General features: G+C 54.1%; 3 protein-coding genes across 3 annotated transcripts; all 3 read right to left on the reverse strand.

Annotated features, from left to right (window-relative positions):
- Nucleotides 1–3275: 3275 nt before the first annotated feature.
- LOC134558973 (protocadherin alpha-13-like) lies at nucleotides 3276–6299 on the reverse strand. Its single transcript, XM_063413369.1, has 2 exons — nucleotides 4396–6299; nucleotides 3276–4353 (listed from the first exon to the last, which is right to left on the reverse strand). The coding sequence occupies exons 1-2, from the start codon at nucleotides 5886–5888 to the stop codon at nucleotides 3291–3293; spliced, it is 2556 nt and encodes an 851-aa protein (XP_063269439.1). The 5' UTR covers nucleotides 5889–6299; the 3' UTR covers nucleotides 3276–3290.
- Nucleotides 6300–6436: 137 nt separating this feature from the next.
- Nucleotides 6437–16383, reverse strand: LOC134558972 (protocadherin alpha-2-like). Its single transcript, XM_063413368.1, has 2 exons — nucleotides 11637–16383; nucleotides 6437–11594 (listed from the first exon to the last, which is right to left on the reverse strand). Exons 1-2 carry the CDS (start codon nucleotides 13136–13138, stop codon nucleotides 10409–10411), a joined length of 2688 nt encoding a protein of 895 aa, XP_063269438.1. The 5' UTR covers nucleotides 13139–16383; the 3' UTR covers nucleotides 6437–10408.
- Nucleotides 16384–19699: 3316 nt separating this feature from the next.
- LOC134559271 (protocadherin alpha-13-like) lies at nucleotides 19700–23149 on the reverse strand. Its single transcript, XM_063413877.1, has one exon. It carries the CDS (start codon nucleotides 22331–22333, stop codon nucleotides 19700–19702), a length of 2634 nt encoding a protein of 877 aa, XP_063269947.1. The 5' UTR covers nucleotides 22334–23149.
- Nucleotides 23150–25937: the final 2788 nt, after the last annotated feature.

Below are 25937 nucleotides of genomic sequence, written 5' to 3' on the forward strand. Positions count from 1 at the left end.
TCCTCATCCTCCCTCACAATTAGCACAAAGAACATCTGGAGGGTTATCAAGCCCCTCCCTGTCTGGCACATTCTTCTCATCTGTGTATTCTTCATGCTTGATGCCTTTTCAGCAGTCTCAGGTGGAAACACCACAGAACATGAGAACTGACTTCTGAAGAACTTTATCACATAAAGGCGTGGCAGGTGTCACCCCAGTGCACATGGAGTTTGCACTTGGAGACAAGGAGAGCAAATGCCAAACACAAGCACACCCCATAATATCAGCTGGATGGAGAATTTGTACCATAGAGAGCCTCAGCTGGGCTGCTGTGCAGGGTTTTGTGTGCACGTCAGACACCAGAATCAGCCACCTGTGACTGCAGGACACATCACTTCTACCAGGGGTAAAGTTTCAAGTCCACAACTATGGGAAGGTGAATGCCCAAAATGACATCCACATTATCATGTGCCCTGAAAAATTAGCCTGAGGAGGACCAAAGTACCACCATGGGAAGATCTGCGACTGTAGAAGCTACTATAGATGTCCACCACCATACAAGGACAGGAGGCTGAAGGGCTACACTCCTGGAAAAGGTTGTCCAAAACAGGAATCAAAAAGTTCATTGGGAACTAGTCAGCAGTCTGCATGGCACACCCTCTTGACCCATGCCTGGTCTGCCTCAGGCAGGCAGCAGCACAGGGGACTGTCTCTGGTGGGAAATATTCATAACCCCAAAGGACATGATGGGAGTTAAACTACCACAGAATTCACCCAATACACTCAAGACCATCAACTCCATACCTTTAGGAGCCCAGGAATGGATCTTGCGAAGGAAACCTGTGCCCATCCTGACTCGTGTTTCTCTCTAGACACCCCCCATTCCCTACTCTGGTACGTGTTCTCAAGACAAGAACATCAGCTCCCATTCTTGTCTTCTTATGACATGACCCATGGTCTTCCCAAGGATTTCCAGTTCCCACTGACTGGGAGGTCACACTCCATATCATGACATGGTCAGGGCCTCCTCAGCACCACTGCCAGGCTCACCTCATCTCCTGGGCCTTCCCCAGTCTCAGAAGGAAACATCACCCACTTTGGAGAATACTGTTTATAGAGGAGATGTCAGGACAACTCTAAAGGCAATGGCCATGGACAGCATGGGGTGAAAGAGCAACCCAAGTGCTGAAAAATACATCAGTGCCAACAATGATACCGACTGCACAGGAAAAGGTGGTGTTGGGTATGGGTTGAGTTTTTAGGGCTGTGGACCTTTTGTTTGTTTGTTTGTTAGAAAAGAGGGTTTCCAATGATGTTTTAAGGGTCTGGCTTTGGTGCAAATATTGACATGGAAACAGAACAGTGTACTTTCATGCCACCTCACTGCAATCCAGCTGCAATCCACTTTAGAAAGCCAAGACAATAAAAAAAAAGGGAAAACACACTTCAGATCATGCTCCTCTGCCTGCACACTTTCTACTGGTAACTAGAATAAAAACATACATGGAGAAAGAACACAGAAAATTTTGTTTAAGAACTTCCCTGCTTTCACAATGACTCTGGTGAGCCAAGCAAATGGGAAAAACTACACCATGAGAAGAGAGAACAATGAAGTCATAATTGTCATCTCACACGACCTCTCGAATGGAGGAGAGTCAGACAACAGTACAGAGTTCTTCATAAGAAACCACATGGAATACCAGCATGATCAGCAGTCAGCAACAGTAACAGCACAGGAAATGGTACCTACAGGACTGTCTCATGACATGGTGCAGGTCTTGCCAGGGACTTCCAGTTCCATCAGACAAATCTCACTTCTCAAGGTCAACCCTGATATGAGGAACTGGCCAGGGCCTACACAATGCCACAGCCACATTCACCTCTGCAACCCCTCACTGCCTCCTTTACCTCCTCAGGCCTCACTGCAGCTTTGGCAGAATATTGCCAGCAATGGGAGCACCATAAAAACCACAGAGATGGTATCATATAGACCACACCCAGCACTACTCCCTCTGAAGTGTGATGTGAGAATAACTCCAAATGACAATGGCATTGATTACATGTTGTGATAGAGTAACTCAATCATTGACAATCACCCCAAAACAAAGGAGGAGAATTCATGTTTGAGGTTTTATTATCAGGTCTTGTAATTAGATATTCCAAAAATATCACAACAAGCCAGTGTCCGTCCCCACCCAGGAATGCAAGTCTGCAACCATTCCATCAATGACAGCACAAACCCCCTGACAGCTGATATTGCACACGCTGTGCTCAGCAGACTCCCTGTAGTTGACCCTTCATGTTTCCTACTGCTTCAGCTACTCTGCATGGAAATCCTGATCACCTGCAAGTTCTGTTACTCTCCTGAGATGTTGGACATCTGTTTGTAGACACGGTGTCAGGAGATCTCTAATGACAATGAGCGTTGATTCCATGAGCTCATCTGATGGAAAGAAACAAGTGCTGATGGCCACAGCAATGTAAGGGATAATATCCATACAGGAATATTTGTGTGGATTTTAAGAGAATGTTTCTAGATAATTCACAATTCTGCCACTGGTGATACAAATATTGAAAGAACATTGTGACAGGCAAGTGTCAATCTCCAGCCATGAACAAAAGTACATAGAATGATTTTGAGGGGGGAAAGTGGCTGTGGAAAAAAATTTCCTTTTCTTACACCAACCCTGAATTTCCAGCCTCTGCATAGACAGTTTATGTTGCTAGCTAGAAAACCAACACCCTGGGAAAACGACACAAGAAAAGACCAATAAAGCATTCCCGGGTACCATAATCAGTCTGCTGGGAGAATCAATGGAGGAAAGGTACACCAGGGAGGAAGAAAACCTTGAGGCCTCCATTGTAATCTTTCAGCACGACACATGCACTGAGGAGGAAGAGGGCAGAGTTTCTGACAATGCTGATATCAGCACAATCAGCAGTCAGTAAAGTCAATTAATGGTACATGGTGCCTGGGAGATTGTGACCTCTACCTCGTGCCTGCCTTCACCTCCCTCAGCAAACTCGGGTTAAAATGCTACAAATCAGCAAGAGAAAGCTTTGTCTGCAGAGCTGACACCTCGGAGCACCTCTGATCACAATCGACAGAGATTGCTGTGTGCGGGAGAGCAAACACAGGAGAGAACAACTCGCACTCGGAGCAACAAACCACAGCCACGGTCCCCAATTGCTGCGGGATGCCCGAAGACATTTCCCAGCTCAGGAACACCTGGGAGGGTCCGGCAAGGGCGCTGAGGCAGATACAAGGATGCCGATACGATTTCTAAGATCCAGCCAAAATTACGCTGCCCTCAGGCCGCGGGGGCGGAATCACGGTAAAAGCAGGAACTGCAAAGGGGGCGGGGGACACTCGGCAGAGTGGGGAGAGAAAGAGAAAAGGCGAGGGAGGGATCTGCACTGACCGTGTGGAGGAGAGCGGAGGGCTCCGGCTGCGGGTCCTTGGGCGCGGCGCCAGGCGGCGGCGGAGGGAAGTTGGGGCTGAAAACCATGAGGTCGCTCTTGGCCGCGCCGTCCGCCACGCACAGGCTGCGGCTGTGGCGCTGCGAGTACGACCAGCTGCCCACTTCGCTGGCGCACACCAGCGTGGTGGGCCCGGGCGCCGACAGCACGGCCGCCCGCGGCGCCCAGCGCGCCGCCGCGTACAGCACCACGGCCAGCAGGAACAGGCTCGACACGGCGCAGATGGCCACCACCAGCCACACGTTGGTGGCCGCACTCGCTCCGCTGGGCCCCGTCTCGGCGCCCGGCGCCGCCCGCCACGACGACGACGACGACGACGACGATCCCGCGGCCGCGGCCAGCGCCGCCTCGGCCGCCTCCAGCAGCGACACGCTGAGCGTGGCCGTGGCCGAGCGCGCCGGCTCGCCGTGGTCGCGCACCACGATGAGCAGCGTGTGGCGAGCGCCGTCCGCCTCGTCCAGCGGCCGCGCCGTGCTCACCTCGCCGCTGTAGAGCCCCACGCGGAACGGGCCCTTGGGCCGCGCCTCCCGCAGCTCGTAGCGCAGCCACGCGTTGTAGCCCGAGTCGGCGTCCACGGCGCGGATCTTGGCCACCACCTGGCCCGCCGGCGCCCCCCACGCCGCCCACGCCCACAGCGTGCCCGAGCCCCAGCCCGCCGCCGCCGCCTCGGCCGCCGCGCCGCCCGCCTCGGCCGCCGAGCCCGCGGGCGGCGGCAGCAGCGCCGGCGCGTTGTCGTTCTCGTCCAGCACGAACAGCTGCACCGTGGCGTTGCCGCTCAGCGGCGGCTCGCCCGCGTCCACCGCGCGCACCTCGAACTGCAGCACCTGCAGCTCCTCGTAGTCCAAGGGCTGCAGCGCCCACACGCGCCCGCTCTCCGCGTCCACCGACACGTAGCTCGACGCCGGCCGCCACCCGCCGCCCGCCGCCCCCGACCACGACGACGGCGACAGCGCGCCCGCGCCGCCCTCCCACAGCGAGTAGCTGACGCGCCCGTTGCCCGCCTCGTCCGGGTCCCGCGCCCACAGCCGCGCCAGCTCGGCGCCCGCCGCGTTGTTCTCCCGCGCCAGCACCGTGTACACGGCCTGCGCGAACGCCGGCGCGTTGTCGTTCACGTCCGACACGGGCACCCGCAGCCCGCGGCTGGCGCGCAGCGCCGGCGCCCCGCCGTCCTCCGCACGCACCTCCACCTCGTACTCCGACACCCGCTCCCGGTCCAGCGCCTCGCGCAGCACCAGCGAGTACGAGCCCGAGAACGTCGCCTCCACACCGAACGGCGACGCCGGCCACACCCAGCACCGCACGCGCCCGTTCGCCCCCGAGTCCCGGTCCGACACGCTCAGCACCGCCACCACCGTCCCCACCGCCGCGTCCTCCGCCACCGGCACCGACAGCGACGTCACCCGCACCTCCGGCGCGTTGTCGTTCACGTCCAGCACCTCCAGCACCACCTTGCAGTGACCCGACAGTGGGGGTGTCCCTTTGTCTGTGGCCTCAATACGAAAATTAAATACTTTGACTTCCTCGAAGTCTAGAGCACCCGTGAGATGAATCTCCCCGGTATTCGGATTGACAGAAATTACATCTTTTCCACTAGCAGGATTGACGTTCGTCACGGCATAGGTCACCTCACTGCTAATTCCCTCGTCCGCATCCGTGGCATTCACCCTCGTCACCAGCGTCCCCTCTGTAGCGTTCTCCGGCAGCTGCACTTTATACACGGACTGGTTGAACTGGGGCGCGTTGTCGTTCACATCCACCACCGAGATCTCCAGCTCCATTGTCCCTGTCAGAGACGGCCGGCCCCCGTCACTCGCCGTCAGCACCAGCCGGTGAACTGGAATCGTCTCGCGGTCCAGAGATTTCGTTAAAACGAGTTCAGGTTCATCATTCGATTTTTGTAAATCCAGAGAGAAATGCTCGCTGGGGCTCAGTGTGTAGGAGAGCTGCGCATTCGCTCCGATATCCGCATCCGACGCGCCCTCCAGCGGGAAACGAGTCTCGGGAGGGGTGTTCTCCGATAATCTGAGTTTTTTTCGGGCGGCGGGGAAGATGGGAGCATTGTCGTTGATGTCGGTGACCTCCAGCTCCACATGGAAGACGCGCAGCGGCCGCTCCAGCAGCACCTCCAGGCGCAGCGCGCACGGCGCGCTCTTGCCGCACAGCTCCTCCCGGTCGAGCCGCGAGCTCACCAGCAGCGCGCCGCTCGCCCCGCTCAGCTCCACGCTCGCCCGCCGGCCCTGCGCCACCAGCCGCAGCCGCCGCGCCTCCGCCTCGCCCGCCTCCAGCCCCAGGTCCTGCGAAAGACGGCCCACCACCGTGCCGGCCTTGGCTTCCTCCGCCACCGAGTACCGCACCTGCCCGCCCGCCAGCGCCCAGGCCGCCTGCAGCACCAGCACCCGCAGCAGCGCCGCGCACCAACGCGAGCCCATCGCTGCCGCCGTCGCCGCCGCCGCTGTGGCCGCTGTGGCCGCTGTTGGTGCCGGCCCCGGCACGGGCCCCGCACGGCTCCCGCCGCCGCCCGCACGCAGCGGCTCTGCTGCCCGGCCCGCGCCGCCCCCCCGCGCTCACAGCCGGGCTCTCCGCCGCACCGGGGCGGAGCCGCCCGCACGCCGTTCCTGAGCCTGCAGCGACACCGTGCGCTGCTCCGCCGCCCCACACGCTCCGCACAGCGCCAGCGCCTCCGCCCGTCATGGCCATCTCCTCTGCTGTTTTTCCTACCATGATTCTCTTCCTTTTTCTTATTTATTTTTCTTAACGCTCGCTCTTTCTCTACAAAAATTCCTCAGATCTTTTTCTTCCGTCGTCCTGCTTAGATCATACTGCCTTTTGCATTCAATTCCCTTTCTTTAATCATGTTTTTTTCCCCTTCTCTTTCCTACTTTCCCCCCGTCTTTCTATTCTTCTCTTTTTTCCTTCTCCGTCTTCTTTTTCTTCTTCTTCTTCGTCATTGTGCTGTCGTTCCTCATTTTTTACTCCCTTTTTCTTCTTTTTCCATCCTCCACTATTCTTTAGCCGCACTGCTGACGTCGTCAGTTGCCTCTGTCGCCGCGGCACTGATCATCAAAGCCGGAGTCATCAGCGCCGGAACCCGATGCTATGGCCATGATGGAGTCTTGTTAGGTACCAACTCCAACTCTGTCGGCAGAGGTAGTTGCCTTGTGGTCATCTCCTGTATCGTCGTTTTTCATTTTCTATTCTGTACTTTTCTCCCTTTCTTTAGTTCTGGCTTTATTTTTACCTGCATAGGCTCCTTACTTTCTTTTAAATGTTCTTCTTACTTCCGTTTGCATTTTATTTTTTGACTTTCTGTTGTCTCTCTTTCCTTGTTTTGTTTTCCTGTCTTTTCTTTCCTAGTTACCCCTGTTATTTTTTGCCCCTTCCTCTTCCTCTCTCTCTTCCCTTCTCTTTGCTTTCTTTCCTCACCTTTACATTGCCTTCTGTATTTTCTGCTTCCATCCGTGTAACTTTTGTTCATTTTTTCCTTCAACAAAATATGTTAAAGATATGTATGTACAGTGCCCCTGCCACAAGCTACAGATATGTTCTTGGGCCAGAGTTCTCATTTCTCTTCCCTACCACCTCCTATCCCTGACGAGCAACAACGAACAACATTTCTGCTTATCTCTCGCCCACACACCTGCAAATTCCCCTCCCTTTAGGATAAAGGCCACACTCTTCATCCTCCAATCCTCCCAAGGACCTGCAATAGCAACGCAGTCAGATGGCAAAGAACAGCTCTGCTACGTCGGAACAGGTCCCACCGCCCTCTGACACAAAAGTCAGACAAACAGCTGTTGAGGCATCTGATGAAGGAGTCTCCAAAGACCCCAAACAAGACGGACGAGTCCCTCATTCGGGAACTCAGACCCATCACAGCCCAGCACAATGATCCTCCAACGTCACAAAAGCACAATGACATCCCAACTACTGCGCAGTCCTCGTACGCTTCTATGAAGAGCTCTTCCTCCTGACTCATGTTCCACCTGCAAATCCAACCCAAAGCCACAAATGTAACACCACAACACTGCCACTGAGAATATCTGCTGCATGCCCAACAACATCTACCCCCAAAAATGAATTAATGTCACTTCTACTTCTGTCTTTGCTTCCATGTGCTCACCCTGTGCCAGGCAGCAACAGGAAAGCAATGAGAGCAGGCAGTGGTGCTCCAAACCTGCAGGCATTTCAACCCAGGCAACATTCAGTCGATCCCATATGAAGATACCACAGCTGAACAGGAACCAAAGTGCATTTGCCTCTCACACACAGCCTCTTCAGGTACAAGCAACTCACCTGTAGCATCGCTGGTTGCTTTTTCAGAAAAAGAAACTCCAGGACCAGGAGTATTGGTTTTAAGGGATGGTGTCCCTTAATGCTACCACGAACTTCCACTCCCTAGCAAGACCAAGACCAGAGAAAGAACCGAGGCAATGTTCCAAGAAGGCCGGTGTGATGATACAAATTTGAAAAACCTCTTTGACCAACAACGTCCCACACAAAATACAAGCAGTGTTAGGCATGTATGGCAGGTAATGTCACAAGCAGCAATGTCACAGGGAACGAGAGAGCACAAGAATACAAAGAACTACTGAGGGTCCTGACAGGATCCCAGGAGAGCAGCCCTATGCACATGGGCCTTTCCTCAAGGTTTGCTACTTATATTTTTTATCCCATGCCATGTGAAATGAGATCTCTATAACTCCTCCCCAATGACATAGATTGTGTTCTACCCAGTATCCACATTTTCCTTAGGCAACACACTTCCTCACTCAAACTCCCTCTCCCCACAGCATCAGTCCAGGCCCTATTTAGTGCCACATGCAGGATCACTGCCAAAATAACAAACTTTGCTGGAACCCAGCAATATGGCCCAGCTGTAAACTCTGCTCTGCATGTGATTCAATTCTTTGTACATCCTCACTGTCCCTCATGATTGACGTCGAGAACATACTGAGGGTGGCAAAGCCAAACAGCATCTGGCAGGCTCTCCCCAGCTGCCTGTTCACCACCAATGCTTTGCTCCTTTTCAGCAATTTCACCTGGAAATACCACAAAGATGCATTTAGAGCTCATGAAGATTCTGTAATTAAGAATTGTGACAGCTCTGATCACAGTCCACACATGTTTATATTACCAAGAGAGCCACAGCAAATACCAAAGCACAAGAGCACTCACAAGGTCAATTGAGTGGGAGAATTTGTACCACATGAAACCAGAGCGGGGCTGCAGTGCAGGTTTGCAGTACCTGCAAATACCAGAAGGAGCCGTGTGTGACATCAGGAAAAGTCATCTCTCCTGAGGCCACCTGTGCAGTGCACAAGCAGCGGGAATTGAGCACATAAAGACTACAGCCTCATCACGTGTCCTCATAAATCCCAGCTGAGGAGCAGCAAGAGACCATTGTGGAAACACCAGTGGTTGTGAAAACGACTATGGATGCCCACCACTACACCAGCACAGCAGCTTGAAGCGTTCCCCTTCCACAACACCATTTCTGAAACAAGCAGTAAATCAGGAAACTTTCAGCACTCTCCATCTCACCAGCTCTTACCAATGCATGGCCCACACCAGGCAGACAGCAGGACAAGGGCCTATCTCTGATCAAAGATATTGAGAACCTCAAAGGAACATTTGTGAGTGTTTCAGTATCACACACTGTCTCATGATCAGGAAGGCATCCGACTCCAGATCCTTAAGATCTGGGAAATGATCCTTGGCAAGAGCATTCTGTTCCATCCTGCCTCACACTTTCCTTTAGGCATCATCCACTCTCCACTCGGAGATGTGTTCTCAAGACAAATGTATAATCTCCTGTTCTTTTCTTACATCATGACCCACGGCTTTCCCATGGATTTGCAGCATCCTCAAAAACATGTTTTCCCTTTTCTCAGTGTCACCCTCCAGATAAGGAAATGGCCAGGCCCTACTCAGTTGTCACAGACCACAGTTGTCTTTCCTGTCTCAAGGCTCAACATGGTTTTTGCTTATCCTTCTCAGCAATGATTGCACCAGAAAACACTCAGCGACAGCATCATCAGTGCAGTGTACAGCAGAACCTCTGATGCTAACATCTCATGTTTTGTAGTGCTTCAGCTGTCTCAGATGGAAACATGGCAGATCTGGGAGCAAATCTCTTCCTAAAGGTGTCATTGGGACAGCTCTACATGGTCACGTCATGGATGTCACGGTCTGAGAAAAAACATGAAGTGGTGGCAAGAACACAAGTCTAATACATGATAGTTACTATGCAGGGGATTTTTATTTAAGGCTTGGTGGGAAATGGTGGTTCTTTGATTTTTGGGATTGTTATTTTGTTTCTTGGTTACAGAAGAGATTTCCAGGGCTTTTGAAATGATGTCACCATAGATGCAAATTTTGAAAGAATATCAAAACAGGCCAGTGTATTTCATGATATTTCTCAGGCCAGGATCACCAACCTACAACATGGGGAACAGGAGCAGCAGGAAAAGAAAAACTTTCTTGCTTGTCACACCTTCCTAGGACCATACTCCTCTGGCCTTGCAATTTATGCTACTAATTAAAGCAACATAATATCTGGGAAAAGATCATGGAAACATGGAAATGTTAGTCACATCTCCCCTACTTTCTCAACGAGTCTGGTGTAGAAAGAAAATGGAGAACATTTTGTTTGTCTATGAAAACACAATTATCACCTCGTATCAGATCTTCAAATGACCAGAACTAGAGGATAACAGGTTTCCTTAAGAAACCAGACTAATACCAGCACGGTCAGTCGTTACCTAAGGCAATAATGCAATACACACTGCCTGGGGATTGCCAGCATCAGAATCTACATTTTTTCGATCCTTCAGCAAGCTCAGGTGGAAATCCTACACACTGCCAGGCAAGACTGCTTCCAGAGACAACACCTGGGGCACCTCTCATCACAATCGGCAGTGATTTCGTCCTAGGACAGAAGAACTCAAACCTAGAGTACAAACTGCAGCTGCGGACCATAACTGTTCCGGGGTGCTGCAATAATTCGATATTCCCCAAAGGGAAGATCAAAAGGTGTTAATGATATCGTTAAGCACCCGTCAAGCACCCACCGCCCCCCGGTCGCGGCAATTGGCCTGGATCCCAGGAGTGACTGCTCAGGGCACAGAACAGAGAGGGCAGAAGAGGGAGAGAAGGAGTAGAGATGAGCAAAGGAAGCGGCACTGACCGTGTGGAGGAGAGCGGAGGGCTCCGGCTGCGGGTCCTTGGGCGCGGCGCCGGGCGGCGGCGGAGGGAAGTTGGGGCTGAAAACCATGAGGTCGCTCTTGGCCGCGCCGTCCGCCACGCACAGGCTGCGGCTGTGGCGCTGCGAGTACGACCAGCTGCCCACTTCGCTGGCGCACACCAGCGTGGTGGGCCCGGGCGCCGACAGCACGGCCGCCCGCGGCGCCCAGCGCGCCGCCGCGTACAGCACCACGGCCAGCAGGAACAGGCTCGACACGGCGCAGATGGCCACCACCAGCCACACGTTGGTGGCCGCACTCGCTCCGCCGGGCCCCGTCTCGGCGCCCGGCGCCGCCCGCCACGACGACGACGACGACGACGATCCCGCGGCCGCGGCCAGCGCCGCCTCGGCCGCCTCCAGCAGCGACACGCTGAGCGTGGCCGTGGCCGAGCGCGCCGGCTCGCCGTGGTCGCGCACCACGATGAGCAGCGTGTGGCGAGCGCCGTCCGCCTCGTCCAGCGGCCGCGCCGTGCTCACCTCGCCGCTGTAGAGCCCCACGCGGAACGGGCCCTTGGGCCGCGCCTCCCGCAGCTCGTAGCGCAGCCACGCGTTGTAGCCCGAGTCGGCGTCCACGGCGCGGATCTTGGCCACCACCTGGCCCGCCGGCGCCCCCCACGCCGCCCACGCCCACAGCGTGCCCGAGCCCCAGCCCGCCGCCGCCGCCTCGGCCGCCGCGCCGCCCGCCTCGGCCGCCGAGCCCGCGGGCGGCGGCAGCAGCGCCGGCGCGTTGTCGTTCTCGTCCAGCACGAACAGCTGCACCGTGGCGTTGCCGCTCAGCGGCGGCTCGCCCGCGTCCACCGCGCGCACCTCGAACTGCAGCACCTGCAGCTCCTCGTAGTCCAAGGGCTGCAGCGCCCACACGCGCCCGCTCTCCGCGTCCACCGACACGTAGCTCGACGCCGGCCGCCACCCGCCGCCCGCCGCCCCCGACCACGACGACGGCGACAGCGCGCCCGCGCCGCCCTCCCACAGCGAGTAGCTGACGCGCCCGTTGCCCGCCTCGTCCGGGTCCCGCGCCCACAGCCGCGCCAGCTCGGCGCCCGCCGCGTTGTTCTCCCGCGCCAGCACCGTGTACACGGCCTGCGCGAACGCCGGCGCGTTGTCGTTCACGTCCGACACGGGCACCCGCAGCCCGCGGCTGGCGCGCAGCGCCGGCGCCCCGCCGTCCTCCGCACGCACCTCCACCTCGTACTCCGACACCCGCTCCCGGTCCAGCGCCTCGCGCAGCACCAGCGAGTACGAGCCCGAGAACGTCGCCTCCACACCGAACGGCGACGCCGGCCACACCCAGCACCGCACGCGCCCGTTCGCCCCCGAGTCCCGGTCCGACACGCTCAGCACCGCCACCACCGTCCCCACCGCCGCGTCCTCCGCCACCGGCACCGACAGCGACGTCACCCGCACCTCCGGCGCGTTGTCGTTCACATCCAGCACCTCCAGCACCACCTTGCAGTGACCCGATAGCGAGGGCGTCCCCTTATCTGTCGCTTCGATTTGTATCTCATACGAACGAATGTCCTCATAGTCCACGGTGCCTGCCAGATGAATTTCACCCGTCCTCGCATTTAAAAGGAAAATGTTTATCCCCTTTTCAGGAAAAGTACTGCTCACACTATATGTCACTTCGCTATTACTTCCCAAATCCGGATCCGTGGCGTTCACTCTCGCCACAAGAGTTCCCTCTGTAGCGTTCTCCAGCAGCTGCACTTTATACACGGACTGGTTGAACTGGGGCGCGTTGTCGTTCGCATCCAGCACGGAGATCTCCAGCTCCATTGTCCCCGTCAGAGACGGCCGGCCCCCGTCACTCGCCGTCAGCACCAACCGGTGCACGGGAATCGTCTCGCGGTCCAGAGATTTCGTGAGTACCAGAAACAGGGATTCTCGGTATTCCTCACTGCGGTGCAAATCTAGAGAGAAATGCTCGCTGGGGCTGAGAGTGTAGGAGAGCTGCGCATTCGCTCCGATATCCGCATCCGACGCGCCCTCCAGCGGGAAACGAGATCCCGGCACAGACAATTCCGCGATGCTGAGGTTTTTTCGTGCGGCGGGGAAGATGGGGGCATTGTCGTTGATGTCGGTGACCTCCAGCTCCACATGGAAGACGCGCAGCGGCCGCTCCAGCAGCACCTCCAGGCGCAGCGCGCACGGCGCGCTCTTGCCGCACAGCTCCTCCCGGTCGAGCCGCGAGTTCACCAGCAGCGCGCCGCTCGCCCCGCTCAGCTCCACGCTCGCCCGCCGGCCCTGCGCCACCAGCCGCAGCCGCCGCGCCTCCGCCTCGCCCGCCTCCAGCCCCAGGTCCTGCGAAAGACGGCCCACCACCGTGCCGGCCTTGGCTTCCTCCGCCACCGAGTACCGCACCTGCCCGCCCGCCAGCGCCCAGGCCGCCTGCAGCACCAGCACCCGCAGCAGCGCCGCGCACCAACGCGAGCCCATCGCTGCCGCCGCCGCCGCTGTGGCCGCTGTGGCCGCAGTTGGTGCCGGCCCCGGCACGGGCCCCGCACGGCTCCCGCCGCCGCCCGCACGCAGCGGCTCTGCTGCCCGGCCCGCGCCGCCCCCCCGCGCTCACAGCCGGGCTCTCCGCCGCACCGGGGCGGAGCCGCCCGCACGCCGTTCCTGAGCCTGCAGCGACACCGTGCGGTGCTCCGCCGCCCCGCACGCTCCGCACAGCGCCAGCGCCTCCGCCCGTCATGGCCATCTTCTCTGCCGTGTCCTGCTCGCTTCCATCTCTGTATCTATTTTTTTTTTTGGTTTTTTTTTTTTGTTTTCTTTTTTGCAACGTGCTTCCTCATGTTCCTTTTTTCCTTTATTCTGCTTTTTCCATCTCTCTTCTTTTATCTTTCAGTTCTCTGTTTTTAATTTTTAAAATTTTTTTTTATCTTTTTCTTTTCTTTCGGCCTTTCTTTTTCCGCCTCCATCTCCTTCTTTTTTCTTCTACTTTGCTTCCTACTTCTTTATCTTCTTCTTTCTTGCCCAGCATGTTCATTTTTTACTGTCCTCTCCCTTTTATTTCCATCCGTCTCTTTCATAACTCTGCTGCCATGCTGCCGCTAACCTCAGACGCCGCGATCGTGGCACTCAATGACGGAGCCAGGAGCTCGAATTACGGGGCATCATCTCCTTCGCTCGGGACAGCAGCGAATGGGAGATCACAGGAGACCAACTTCACCCAGCGTTAGAAGAGAGCGTCGATTTATCCAGGTAAAGTCCTTCACTTACCCGCTCGTGATTTCTCATCTTTCTAACCTAACTTCTTTCATTCCTTTGTTTTTTTCTCTCTCTCCCCCCATCTCATCCCTTCTTTTTGTGTACAGAGATAAAATTGCTGCACGCAAGCACACTCATATAATTATTCATATTTCCTTTTTTCCTTTTCTCTCCCGTGCTTTTTCATGATTCCATTGGTTTTTTTCACTTCTCTTTATCTTTCCTATTCTTTGTCCTTCCCCCACTGTCTTTTCTTTCCACTTTTCTTACTCTCTTTCTCATTTAATACAGTATTTTCTACATGACTACATCATTCTCACCACGGAGTGCAGCCACACCATTACACAAAACCTCTGATTCCTGTTCCTCATCACTTCTCATCGAGGCTTGCACAGCGTTCCTCAGTACTGAGGATACAGAGGTCCTCGACTGCACAGAGCATGTAAAGATAATGTTGGTGTGTCCCTATAATCTCCTCTGTCATCCCTTCTTTCCTTTTTGCTCTCTTTCTTCCTTGCAAGATTTTTTACTTGCAGAGATAACTTTGCCTTCCTCTTCCTTTACTCCTTCACTTACCTTTCTTTTCTTTCCCTTACTTTTTCTTTCATGCCTCACACTACCATCCTTGATTCCTCTTCTCTTCTGCATCCATACTTTTTATTGTCCCTTTACCAAAATGTTTTCTAAAAAAAATGATTTCTAAATGTCTACATCATCCCCTTCCTGCATCAGAGATCCTCCCTTTGATGGGAGTGCTCATGGGGACCTTGCAGGCCTCCTGATGAGGAACCACTGTCCTGATTTCCTCCAGAAAAAGCCAAGTACAGAGATTGTCCCTACACCCCCTCTCCCCTTCCCTCCCCATCACCAGCAAAGCCACACTCCTCACACTCCAGTCCCCTCCTGGACCAGCAAATAACACAGCAAGGCAATAACAGGACGAAGAACAGCTGTACTACACCAGAAAAAGAATACACCTCCCTTGGAATCAGAAGAGCAATCCCCAAGTTCCTCGACATCAGTGCAAACAGGCTGCAATAACCACAAACATTCCATGAATTCTCTCCCTTTGGAACTCAAATGCATCCCAGCCCAGCATACCATTATGCTACTAACACTGAAAATGCACAGTGCAACCACAGTTCCTAAGAATTCTTCACGTATTTCAATGAGGAGCTGTTCTTCCTAACTCATTTTCCACCTGCTTGATGAATGACAAGCTCTTGCTTCTCTTCTCAGGCAGGTAAGCTCTGCCAGAAAAACACAGCAACAACTTCCATACTCAGAGGCATTGGCCCCCAAGGAATACCTCTCACTCAACACCATGATCCACCCAGAAATACACACCAACCTAAACCCACGGCATTTTCCCTGACAACGTGCCCTCCACTCCCAACACATCTATTCTGAGGAATACATTCGAGGCCCTCCTCCATCTGTGCTTGCTGCCAACTGCCCAAACCATGCTGCAAGAAGCAGGAAAGAAATGAGAGCAGACTGTGGTCCAGCCTGGCAATTCTAGACTATTTCAAGTGGCAAGGAAGTCACAAGGATTGTTGAGTCCAACTCCCGTCCAGACACATTTGGTCCATCCAAGATGAAGACACCACAACTAAACAGGCATAAAGGTACAGCTGTCTCTCAGACTCATCTTCTTCAGCCAGAAGGGACTTACCTGTAACATCACTGCTTGCTTCTTCACAAATGAAGAATTTCCAGAGCACAAAACTGATTCTAACACTAACAGCGACCATTGGGAACAACGGATAGAAAATAATGACATGAATTCTAGAAAAGCCTTGAAATCATTGGGCAAAGCAGAACGCACTCCTATCGTGGGGGACGGGCACCACAAAGCTGAGGAAGGACATTGTCTCAACATCAACATCAGCTCAGGAGCATGGAAAAGTCATCCTACACACTGATAGAAAATTACCCACATGTTTGCAACGGGACAGCTGCCAAAACTCAGTATCTCATAGTATGTGGTATTACCAACACATTGGTAACAGGAGAGACAGAAAAACAAGACCGTGAGAGTTTGGTAAGAAGGGAGAAGAAAGGCAAATAATCCCATTCCACTCTATTGAAATGCATGAAGGGAACAGCAGGGCATAAGGATATGCAGAACTTGTGGAGGACTGGAGAAATCCCAGGGGTCAGTAATGCCTGTGGAGCCTCTCCTTGACATTTTCTACTAGAATCCTCTGTCTCACACCCTGGGGAATGGCAACTCCACCTAAGCACACATTCTCCAGTCCTGCACCAAGGACACAAACTGTTCTACAGATCATCTCCCTCAGGCAGGACCCTTCCCTGCTGAAGGTCATCCTCATCACAACACATGCCCAGGCCATGCCTTGTGCCACCTGCAGACTCTCACTCACCACACCACAAGACCTGCTATAAGAATGTCCTTTGCACATCCTCACCCTCCCCTACAATTGGCACAAAGAACATCTGGAGGGTTATCAAGCCCCTCCCTGTCTGGCACATTCTTCTCATCTGTGTATTCTTCATGCTTTGTGCCTCTTCAGCAATCTCTGGTGGAAACACCACAGAACATGAGAACTGACTTCTGAAGAACTTTATCACATAAAGGTGTGGCAGGTGTCACCCCAGTGCACATGGAGTTTGCACTTGGAGACAAGGAGAGCAAATGCCAAACACAAGCACACCCCATAATATCAGCTGGATGGAGAATTTGTACCATAGAGAGCCTCAGCTGGGCTGCTGTGCAGGGTTTTGTGTGCACGTCAGACACCAGAATCAGCCACCTGTGACTGCTGGACACATCACTTCTACCAGGGGTAAAGTTTCAAGTCCACAACTATGGGAAGGTGAATGCCCAAAATGACATCCACATTATCATGTGCCCTGAAAAATTAGCCTGAGGAGGACCACGAAACCACCACGGAAAGATCTGTGGCTGTCGAAGCTACTTTAGATGTCCACCACCATACAAGGACAGGAGGCTGAAGTGCTGCACTCCTGGAAAAGGTTGTCCAAAACAGGAATCAGAAAGTTCATTAGGAATTAGTCAGCAGTCTGCATGGCACACCCTCTTGACCCATGCCTGGTCTGCCTCAGGCAGGCAGCAGCACAGGGGACTGTCTCTGGTGGGAAATATTCACAACCCCAAAGGACATGATGGGAGTTAAACTACCATGTAATTCACCCGATAGCCATAAGACCTTCCAGTCCACACCTTTAGGAGCCCTGGAATAGATCTTGGGAAGGAAACCTATGCCCATCCTGACATGTAATTCTCTCTAAGCATCCCCCATTCCCTGCTCTGGGACGTGTTCTCAAGACAAGAATATCAGCTCCCATTCTTGTCTTCCTATGACACGGCCCATGGTCTTCCCAAGGATTTCCAGTTCCCACTGATTGGGACGTCACACTCCATATCATGACATGGTCAGGGCCTCCTCAGCACCACTGCCATGCTCACCTCATCTCCTGGGCCTTCCCCAGTCTCAGAGGAAAACATCACCCACTTTGGAGAATACTGTTTATAGAGGAGACGTCAGGACAACTCTGAAGGCAATGGCCATGGACAGCATGGAGTGAAAGAGCAACCCAAGTTCTGAAAAATACATCAGTGCCAACAATGATACCGACTGCACAGGAAAAAATGGTGTTGGGTATGGGTTGAGTTTTTAGGGCTGTGTAACTTTTGATTGTTTGTTTGAAAAGAGGGTTTCCAGGGTTTTTTTAAGAGTGTGGCTCTTGATGCAAACATTAACATAAGATGAAAATAGAACAGTGTATGGTTATGCCACCTCACTGGACAATCCAGCTGCAATCCACTTCAGAAAGCCAAGACAAAAAAAAAGAGAAAACACACTTCAGATCACGCTCATCTGCCTGCGCACTTTCTACTGGTAACTAGAATAAAAACATACTTGGACAAAGAACATAGAAAATGTGTTTCCGAGTTTCCCTGCTTTCACAATGACTCTGCTGAGCCAAGCAAATGGGAGAAACTACACCATGAGGAGAGAGAACAGTGAAGTCACAATTGTCATCTCGCATCACCTCTCTAATGGAGTAGAGTCAGAGAAGAGTACAGAGTTCTTCATAACAAACCACATGAGATACCAGCATGATCAGCAGTCAGCAACAGTAACAGCACAGGAAATGGTACCTACAGGACTGTCTCATGACATGGTGCAGGTCTTGACAGGGACTTTCATTTCCATCAGACAAATCTCACTTCTCAAGGTCAACCCTGATATGAGGAACTGGCCAGGGCCTACACAATGCCACAGCCACATTCACCTCTGCAACCCCTCACTGCCTCCTTTACCTCCTCAGGCCTCACTGCAGCTTTGGCAGAATATTGCCAGCAATGGGAGCACCATAAAAACCACAGAGATGGTGTCATATAGACCACACCCAGCACTCTACTCCTTCTGAAGTGTGATGTGAGAATAACTCCAAATGACAATGGCATTGATTACATGTTGTGATAGAGTAACTCAGTCATTGACAAGCACCCCAACAAAAAGGAGGAGAATTCATGTTTCAGATTTTATTATCAGGTTTTGTTATTAGGGATTTTGGTGCCTGCTAGGTTGGTTGAGTTTCTTCTTTGTTGGTAACTTTCCAGGGCTTTGGAAAGGAGGTGGCTCCTGATACAAATATTCCAAGACTATCACAACAAGCCAGTGTCCGTCATGCCAGTTCTCCACCTGGGAATGCAAGTCTGCAACCATTCCATCAATGACAGCACAAGCCCCCTGACAGCTGATGTTACACACGCTGTGCTCAGCAGACTCCCTGTAGTTGACCCTTCATGTTTCCTAATGCTTCAGCTATTCTGCATGGAAATCCTGATCACCTGCAAGTTCTGCTACTCCCCTGAAATGTTGGATATCTGTTTGTAGACGCGGTGTCAGGAGATCTCTAATGGCAATGAGCATTGATTCCATGAGCTCATCTGAGGGAAAGAAACAAGTGCTGAGGACCACAGCAGTGTAAGGGATAATATCCATACAGGAATATTTGTGTGTTTTCTTAGAGAATATATCTGTATCATTCACAAATCTGCCACTGGTGATACAAATACTGAAAGAACAGGCAAGTGTCAATCTCCAGCCATGAACAAAAGTACATAGAATGATTTGAGGGAGGAGGGGGTTATGGGAAAAAAAAATTTTCCTTTTCTTACACCGACCCTGAATTTCCAACCTCTGCACAGACAGTTTATGTTGCTATCTAGGAAACCAGCACCCTGGGAAAAGAACACAGGAAAAGTCCAGTAAAGCCTTCCCGGGAACTAAAATTATTCTGCAGAGAGAACCAATGTGGAAAAATTACACCAGGGAGGAAGAAAAGCTTGAGGCCTCCATTGTAACCTTTCAGCACGTCACCTGCACCGAGGAGGAAGAGGGCAGAGATTTGACAATGCTGATATCAACACAATCAGCAGTCAGTAAAGTCAGCTTTATTAAGTGGTACATGGTACCTGGGAGATTGGGACCTCTACATCGTGCCTCACTTCACCTCCTTCAGCAAACTCGGGTTAAAATGTTACAAACCAGAAAACAAAGCGCTGTCTGCAGAGCTTACAACTCGAAACACCTACGATCACAATCGACAGAGATTGCTGTCTGCGGGAGAGCAAACACAGGAGAGAACAACTCACACTCGGAGCAACAAACCACAGCCACGGTCCCCAATTGCTGCGGGATGCCCGAAGACATTTCCCAGCTCAGGAACAGCTGGGAGGGTCCGGCAAGGGCGCTGCGGCAGATACAAGGATGCCGATACGATTTCTAAGATTCAGCCAAAATTACGCTGCCCGCAGGCCGCGGGGGCGGAGCCACCGTACAAACTGAAAAGGGAACTACAAAGGGGGCGGGGGAGACTCGGCAGAGGGGGGAGAGAAAGAGAAAAGGCGAGCAAGGGATCGGCACTGACCGTGTGGAGGAGAGCGGAGGGCTCCGGCTGCGGGTCCTTGGGCGCGGCGCCGGGCGGCGGCGGAGGGAAGTTGGGGCTGAAAACCATGAGGTCGCTCTTGGCCGCGCCGTCCGCCACGCACAGGCTGCGGCTGTGGCGCTGCGAGTACGACCAGCTGCCCACTTCGCTGGCGCACACCAGCGTGGTGGGCCCGGGCGCCGACAGCACGGCCGCCCGCGGCGCCCAGCGCGCCGCCGCGTACAGCACCACGGCCAGCAGGAACAGGCTCGACACGGCGCAGATGGCCACCACCAGCCACACGTTGGTGGCCGCACTCGCTCCGCTGGGCCCCGTCTCGGCGCCCGGCGCCGCCCGCCACGACGACGACGACGACGACGACGATCCCGCGGCCGCGGCCAGCGCCGCCTCGGCCGCCTCCAGCAGCGACACGCTGAGCGTGGCCGTGGCCGAGCGCGCCGGCTCGCCGTGGTCGCGCACCACGATGAGCAGCGTGTGGCGAGCGCCGTCCGCCTCGTCCAGCGGCCGCGCCGTGCTCACCTCGCCGCTGTAGAGCCCCACGCGGAACGGGCCCTTGGGCCGCGCCTCCCGCAGCTCGTAGCGCAGCCACGCGTTGTAGCCCGAGTCGGCGTCCACGGCGCGGATCTTGGCCACCACCTGGCCCGCCGGCGCCCCCCACGCCGCCCACGCCCACAGCGTGCCCGAGCCCCAGCCCGCCGCCGCCGCCTCGGCCGCCGCGCCGCCCGCCTCGGCCGCCGAGCCCGCGGGCGGCGGCAGCAGCGCCGGCGCGTTGTCGTTCTCGTCCAGCACGAACAGCTGCACCGTGGCGTTGCCGCTCAGCGGCGGCTCGCCCGCGTCCACCGCGCGCACCTCGAACTGCAGCACCTGCAGCTCCTCGTAGTCCAAGGGCTGCAGCGCCCACACGCGCCCGCTCTCCGCGTCCACCGACACGTAGCTCGACGCCGGCCGCCACCCGCCGCCCGCCGCCCCCGACCACGACGACGGCGACAGCGCGCCCGCGCCGCCCTCCCACAGCGAGTAGCTGACGCGCCCGTTGCCCGCCTCGTCCGGGTCCCGCGCCCACAGCCGCGCCAGCTCGGCGCCCGCCGCGTTGTTCTCCCGCGCCAGCACCGTGTACACGGCCTGCGCGAACGCCGGCGCGTTGTCGTTCACGTCCGACACGGGCACCCGCAGCCCGCGGCTGGCGCGCAGCGCCGGCGCCCCGCCGTCCTCCGCACGCACCTCCACCTCGTACTCCGACACCCGCTCCCGGTCCAGCGCCTCGCGCAGCACCAGCGAGTACGAGCCCGAGAACGTCGCCTCCACACCGAACGGCGACGCCGGCCACACCCAGCACCGCACGCGCCCGTTCGCCCCCGAGTCCCGGTCCGACACGCTCAGCACCGCCACCACTGTCCCCACCGCCGCGTCCTCCGCCACCGGCACCGACAGCGACGTCACCCGCACCTCGGGCGCGTTGTCGTTCACGTCCAGAACCTCCAGCTCCACGCTGCAATGACCCGACAATGGAGGTGTCCCATGGTCTCTGGCCTCAATACGAAAATCAAATACACTCACTTCCTCGAAGTCCAGGGCTCCAGTGAGGTGAATCTCCCCTGTCTTGGGATTGACAGAAATCACTTCTCGTCCACTCGGGGGAATAAAGCTGGTCGCGGTAAATTTCACTTCGCTATTACTTCCTTCGTCCGGATCCGTGGCATTGACACGCATTATGAGCGTCCCCTCTGTAGCGTTCTCTGGCAGCTGCACTTTATACACGGACTGGTTGCATTGGGGCGGATTATCATTAGCATCCAAAACAGAGATCACCAGCTCCATGGTGCCCGTCAGGGACGGCCGGCCCCCGTCACTCGCCGTAAGCACCAGCCGGTGAACAGGAATCGTCTCGCGGTCCAGAGATTTCGTTAAAACAAGTTCGGGTACAAGATTTCGCTCATTCGATTTTTGTAAATCCAAAGAGAAATGCTCGCTGGGGCTGAGTGTGTAGGAGAGCTGCGCATTCGCTCCGATATCCCCATCCGATGCTCCCTCCAGCGGGAAACGAAATCCGGGAGGGGAGTTCTCCGATAAACTGAGGTTTTTTCGTGCGGCGGGGAAGATGGGGGCATTGTCGTTGATGTCGGTGACCTCCAGCTCCACATGGAAGACGCGCAGCGGCCGCTCCAGCAGCACCTCCAGGCGCAGCGCGCACGGCGCGCTCTTGCCGCACAGCTCCTCCCGGTCGAGCCGCGAGCTCACCAGCAGCGCGCCGCTCGCCCCGCTCAGCTCCACGCTCGCCCGCCGGCCCTGCGCCACCAGCCGCAGCCGCCGCGCCTCCGCCTCGCCCGCCTCCAGCCCCAGGTCCTGCGAAAGACGGCCCACCACCGTGCCGGCCTTGGCTTCCTCCGCCACCGAGTACCGCACCTGCCCGCCCGCCAGCGCCCAGGCCGCCTGCAGCACCAGCACCCGCAGCAGCGCCGCGCACCAACGCGAGCCCATCGCTGCCGCCGCCGCCGCCGCTGTGGCCGCTGTGGCCGCAGTTGGTGCCGGCCCCGGCACGGGCCCCGCACGGCTCCCGCCGCCGCCCGCACGCAGCGGCTCTGCTGCCCGGCCCGCGCCGCCCCCCCGCGCTCACAGCCGGGCTCTCCGCCGCACCGGGGCGGAGCCGCCCGCACGCCGTTCCTGAGCCTGCAGCGACACCGTGCGCTGCTCCGCCGCCTCACACGCTCCGCACAGCGCCAGCGCCTCCGCCCGTCATGGCCATCTCCTCTGCCGTGTCCTCATCCTCTCTGGCTCTGCATTTTTAATCGTTTCTATTAGTTTCTCTTTTTTACTCTTTTCTTTTCTTTTTACTCCTGTCTCTTGCCGCCTCCATCTCTTTGCTCTTTATTGTGTTTTGCTTCTTTCTTCTCTTCTTTCTCTGCTTTCCTCTTGCCCTTACTGTCCAATGTTTACTGTCCGCTCCCTTTTATTTCCATCCGTCTCTTTCATGACTCTGCTCCCATGTTGCCGCTAACCTCGGACGCCGCTATCGAGGCACTCAGTGACGGAGCCACGAGCTCGAATTACGGGGCATCATCTCCTCCACACGGGACAGCAGCGAATGGGAGATCACAGGAGACCAACTGTACCCAGCGTTAGAAGAGAGCGTCGGTTTATCCAGGTAATGTCCTTGACTTACCCCCTCTTGATTTCTCCTCTTTCTCACCTTCCTTCTTTCACTCATTTCTTTTCCTGTCTCTCCCCCACCTCATCCCACCTTTTTGTGTAGAGAGACAAAATTCCTGTATGCCTGCAAATTCATTTTCTCTTTTCTTTTCTTTTCTTTTCTTTTCTTTTCTTTTCTTTTCTTTTCTTTTCTTTTCTTTTCTTTTCTTTTCTTTTCTTTTCTTTTCTTTTCTTTTCTTTTCTTTTCTTTTCTTTTCTTTTCTTTTCTTTTCTTTTCTTTTCTTTTCTTTTCTTTTCTTTTCTTTTCTTTTCTTTTCTTTTCTTTTCTCCTTGTCCTTCCCTCGCTGTCCGTTCTTTCCTTGCTGCATACTCTTTTTCTATTTTATTACCGTTTTTTTTACATGACTACACCGTTGTCACCATGGAGTGCAGCCACACCATTACACAAAACCTCTGATTCCTGTTCCTCATCACTTCTCATCGAGGCTTGCACAGGGTTCCTCAGTACCGAGGACACAGAGGTCCTCGACTGCACAGAGCATGTAGAGATAATGTTGGTGCATGTAGAGATAATGTTGGTGCATGCCCATAATCTCCTCTGTCACCCCTTCTTTCTTTTTTGCTCTCTTTCTTCCTTGCTGGATTTTTTCACTTGCAGAGATTCCTTTGCCTTTCTCTTCTTTTATTCCTTTACTTACCTTTCTTTCCTGTCTCTTCCTTTTTCTTACATGCCTCACACTACCTTTCTTGAGTCCTGTTCTGCATCCATACCATTATTTTTTCCTTTAGCAAAATGATTTCTAAAAAAAATGATTTCTAAATGTCTCCATCATCCTGCATCAGAGACCTTCCCTTTGATGGGAGTGCTCATGGGGACCTTGCAGGCCTCCTGATGAGGAACCACTCTCCTGATTTCCTCCAGAAAAAGTCAAGTACAGAGATTGTCCCTACACCACCTCTCCCCTCCCCATCAGGAGCAAAGCCACACTCCTCACACTCCAGTCCCCTCCTGGACCAGCAAATAACACAGCAAGGCAAAAACGTGACAAAGAACAGCTGTACTACACCAGAAAAAGAATACACCTCTCTTGGAATCAGAACATCAGTCCCCAAGTACTTACACATCAGTGCAAACAGGCTGCAACAAGCAGAAATATTCCACGGAATTTTCTCCCTTTGGAACTCAAATGCATCCCAGCCCAGCACACCGTTCTGCCACGAACACTGAAAATGCACAGTGCAACCACAGTTCCTAAGAATTCTTCACGTATTTCAATGAAGAGCTGTTCTTCCTAACTCATTTTCCACCTGCTTCATGAATGACAAGCTCTTGCTTCCCCTCTCAGGCAGGTGAGTGTCACAGATGACACGAAAAGAACCACACCAGGACACACAGGTGTGCAAAGCAGAAGAAAAGGGGCCAAGTTTATTTACCAAACTCAATTTATACATTTCCTATGGGGCCTCTGGATTGGAGGAGTGAATTCCACCTCTCAAACCACATTGGTTAAGCCTACTGTTAATCAAATTTCTTCTCCCACTTAGAAATATGTAAACAATGAAAGACAGGAAAACACTGCCATTGTTTATGGTACAAACTGTGAAAATGTAAAAGTTCTGACTTCAGTATCAAGAACATTACAGAAGGCTTAGAGAAGTGTTCAAAACCAGGGTGACAGGAAAGCTCTGCCAGAAAAACACACCAACAACTTCCATACTCAGAGGCATTGGCCCCCAAGGAATACCTCTCACTCAACACCATGATCCACCCAGAAATACACACCAACCTAAACCCACGGCATTTTCCCTGAAAACGTGCCCTCCACTCCCAACACATCCATTCTGAGGAATACATTCGAGGCCCTCCTCCATCTGTGCTTGCTGCCAACTGCCCAAACCATGCTGCAAGAAGCAGGAAAGAAATGAGAGCAGACTGTGGTCCAGCCTGGCAATTCTAGACTATTTCAAGTGGCAAGGAAGTCACAAGGATTGTTGAGTCCAACTCCCAGTCCAGACACATTTGGTCCATCCAAGATGAAGACACCACAACTAAACAGGCATAAAGGTACAGCTGTCTCTCAGACTCATCTTCTTCAGCCAGAAGGGACTTACCTGTAACATCACTGCTTGCTTCTTCACAAATGAAGAATTTCCAGAGCACAAAACTGGTTCTAACACTAACAGAGACCATTGGGAACAACGGATAAAAAATAATGACATGCATTGTAGAAAAGCCTTGAAATCATTGGGCAAAGCAGAGCGCACTCCTATCGTGGGGGATGGGCACCACAAAGCTGAGGAAGGACATTGTCTCTACATCAACATCAGCTCAGGAGCATGGAAAAGTCATCCTACACACTGATAGAAAATTACCCACACGTTTGCAACAGGACAGCTGCCAAAACTCAGTATCCCACAGTATCTGGTATTACCAACACATTGCTAACAGGACAGACAGAAAAACAAGACCGTGAGAGATTGGTAAGAAGGGAGAAGAAAGGCAAATAATCCCATTCCACTGCATGGAAATGCATGAAGGGAACAGCAGGGCATACGGATATGCAGAACTTGTGGAGGACTGGAGAAATCCCAGGGATCAGTAATGTCTGTGGAGCCTCTCCTTGATATTTTCTACTAGAATCCTCTGTCTCACACCCTGGGGAATGGCAACTCCACCTAAGCACACATTCTCCAGTCCTGCACCAAGGACACAAACTGTTCTACAGATCATCTCCCTCAGGCAGGACCCTTCCCTGCTGAAGGTCATCCTCATCACAACACATGCCCAGGCCATGCCTTGTGCCACCTGCAGACTCTCACTCACCACACCACAAGACCTGCTATAAGAATGTCCTTTGCACATCCTCACCCTCCCCTACAATTGGCACAAAGAACATCTGGAGGGTTATCAAGCCCCTCCCTGTCTGGCACATTC

This window comes from Prinia subflava, chromosome 16 (assembly GCF_021018805.1).
Source record: "Prinia subflava isolate CZ2003 ecotype Zambia chromosome 16, Cam_Psub_1.2, whole genome shotgun sequence".
NCBI classification, from domain to species: Eukaryota; Metazoa; Chordata; class Aves; order Passeriformes; family Cisticolidae; genus Prinia; species Prinia subflava.

What these genes read in the sequence shown, in the direction of transcription:
- LOC134559271 (XM_063413877.1), bottom strand. Translation starts at nt 22,333, where the DNA reads ATGGGCTCGCGTTGGTGCGCGGCGCTGCTGCGGGTGCTGGTGCTGCAG.
- LOC134558972 (XM_063413368.1), bottom strand. Translation starts at nt 13,138, where the DNA reads ATGGGCTCGCGTTGGTGCGCGGCGCTGCTGCGGGTGCTGGTGCTGCAG. An exon ending in GGCGCGCTGTCGCCGTCGTC is followed by an intron (nt 11,595 to 11,636) that starts GTGGTCGGGGGC and finishes GCCGGCGTCGAG; the next exon opens with CTACGTGTCGGTGGACGCGG.
- LOC134558973 (XM_063413369.1), bottom strand. Translation starts at nt 5,888, where the DNA reads ATGGGCTCGCGTTGGTGCGCGGCGCTGCTGCGGGTGCTGGTGCTGCAG. An exon ending in GGCGCGCTGTCGCCGTCGTC is followed by an intron (nt 4,354 to 4,395) that starts GTGGTCGGGGGC and finishes GCCGGCGTCGAG; the next exon opens with CTACGTGTCGGTGGACGCGG.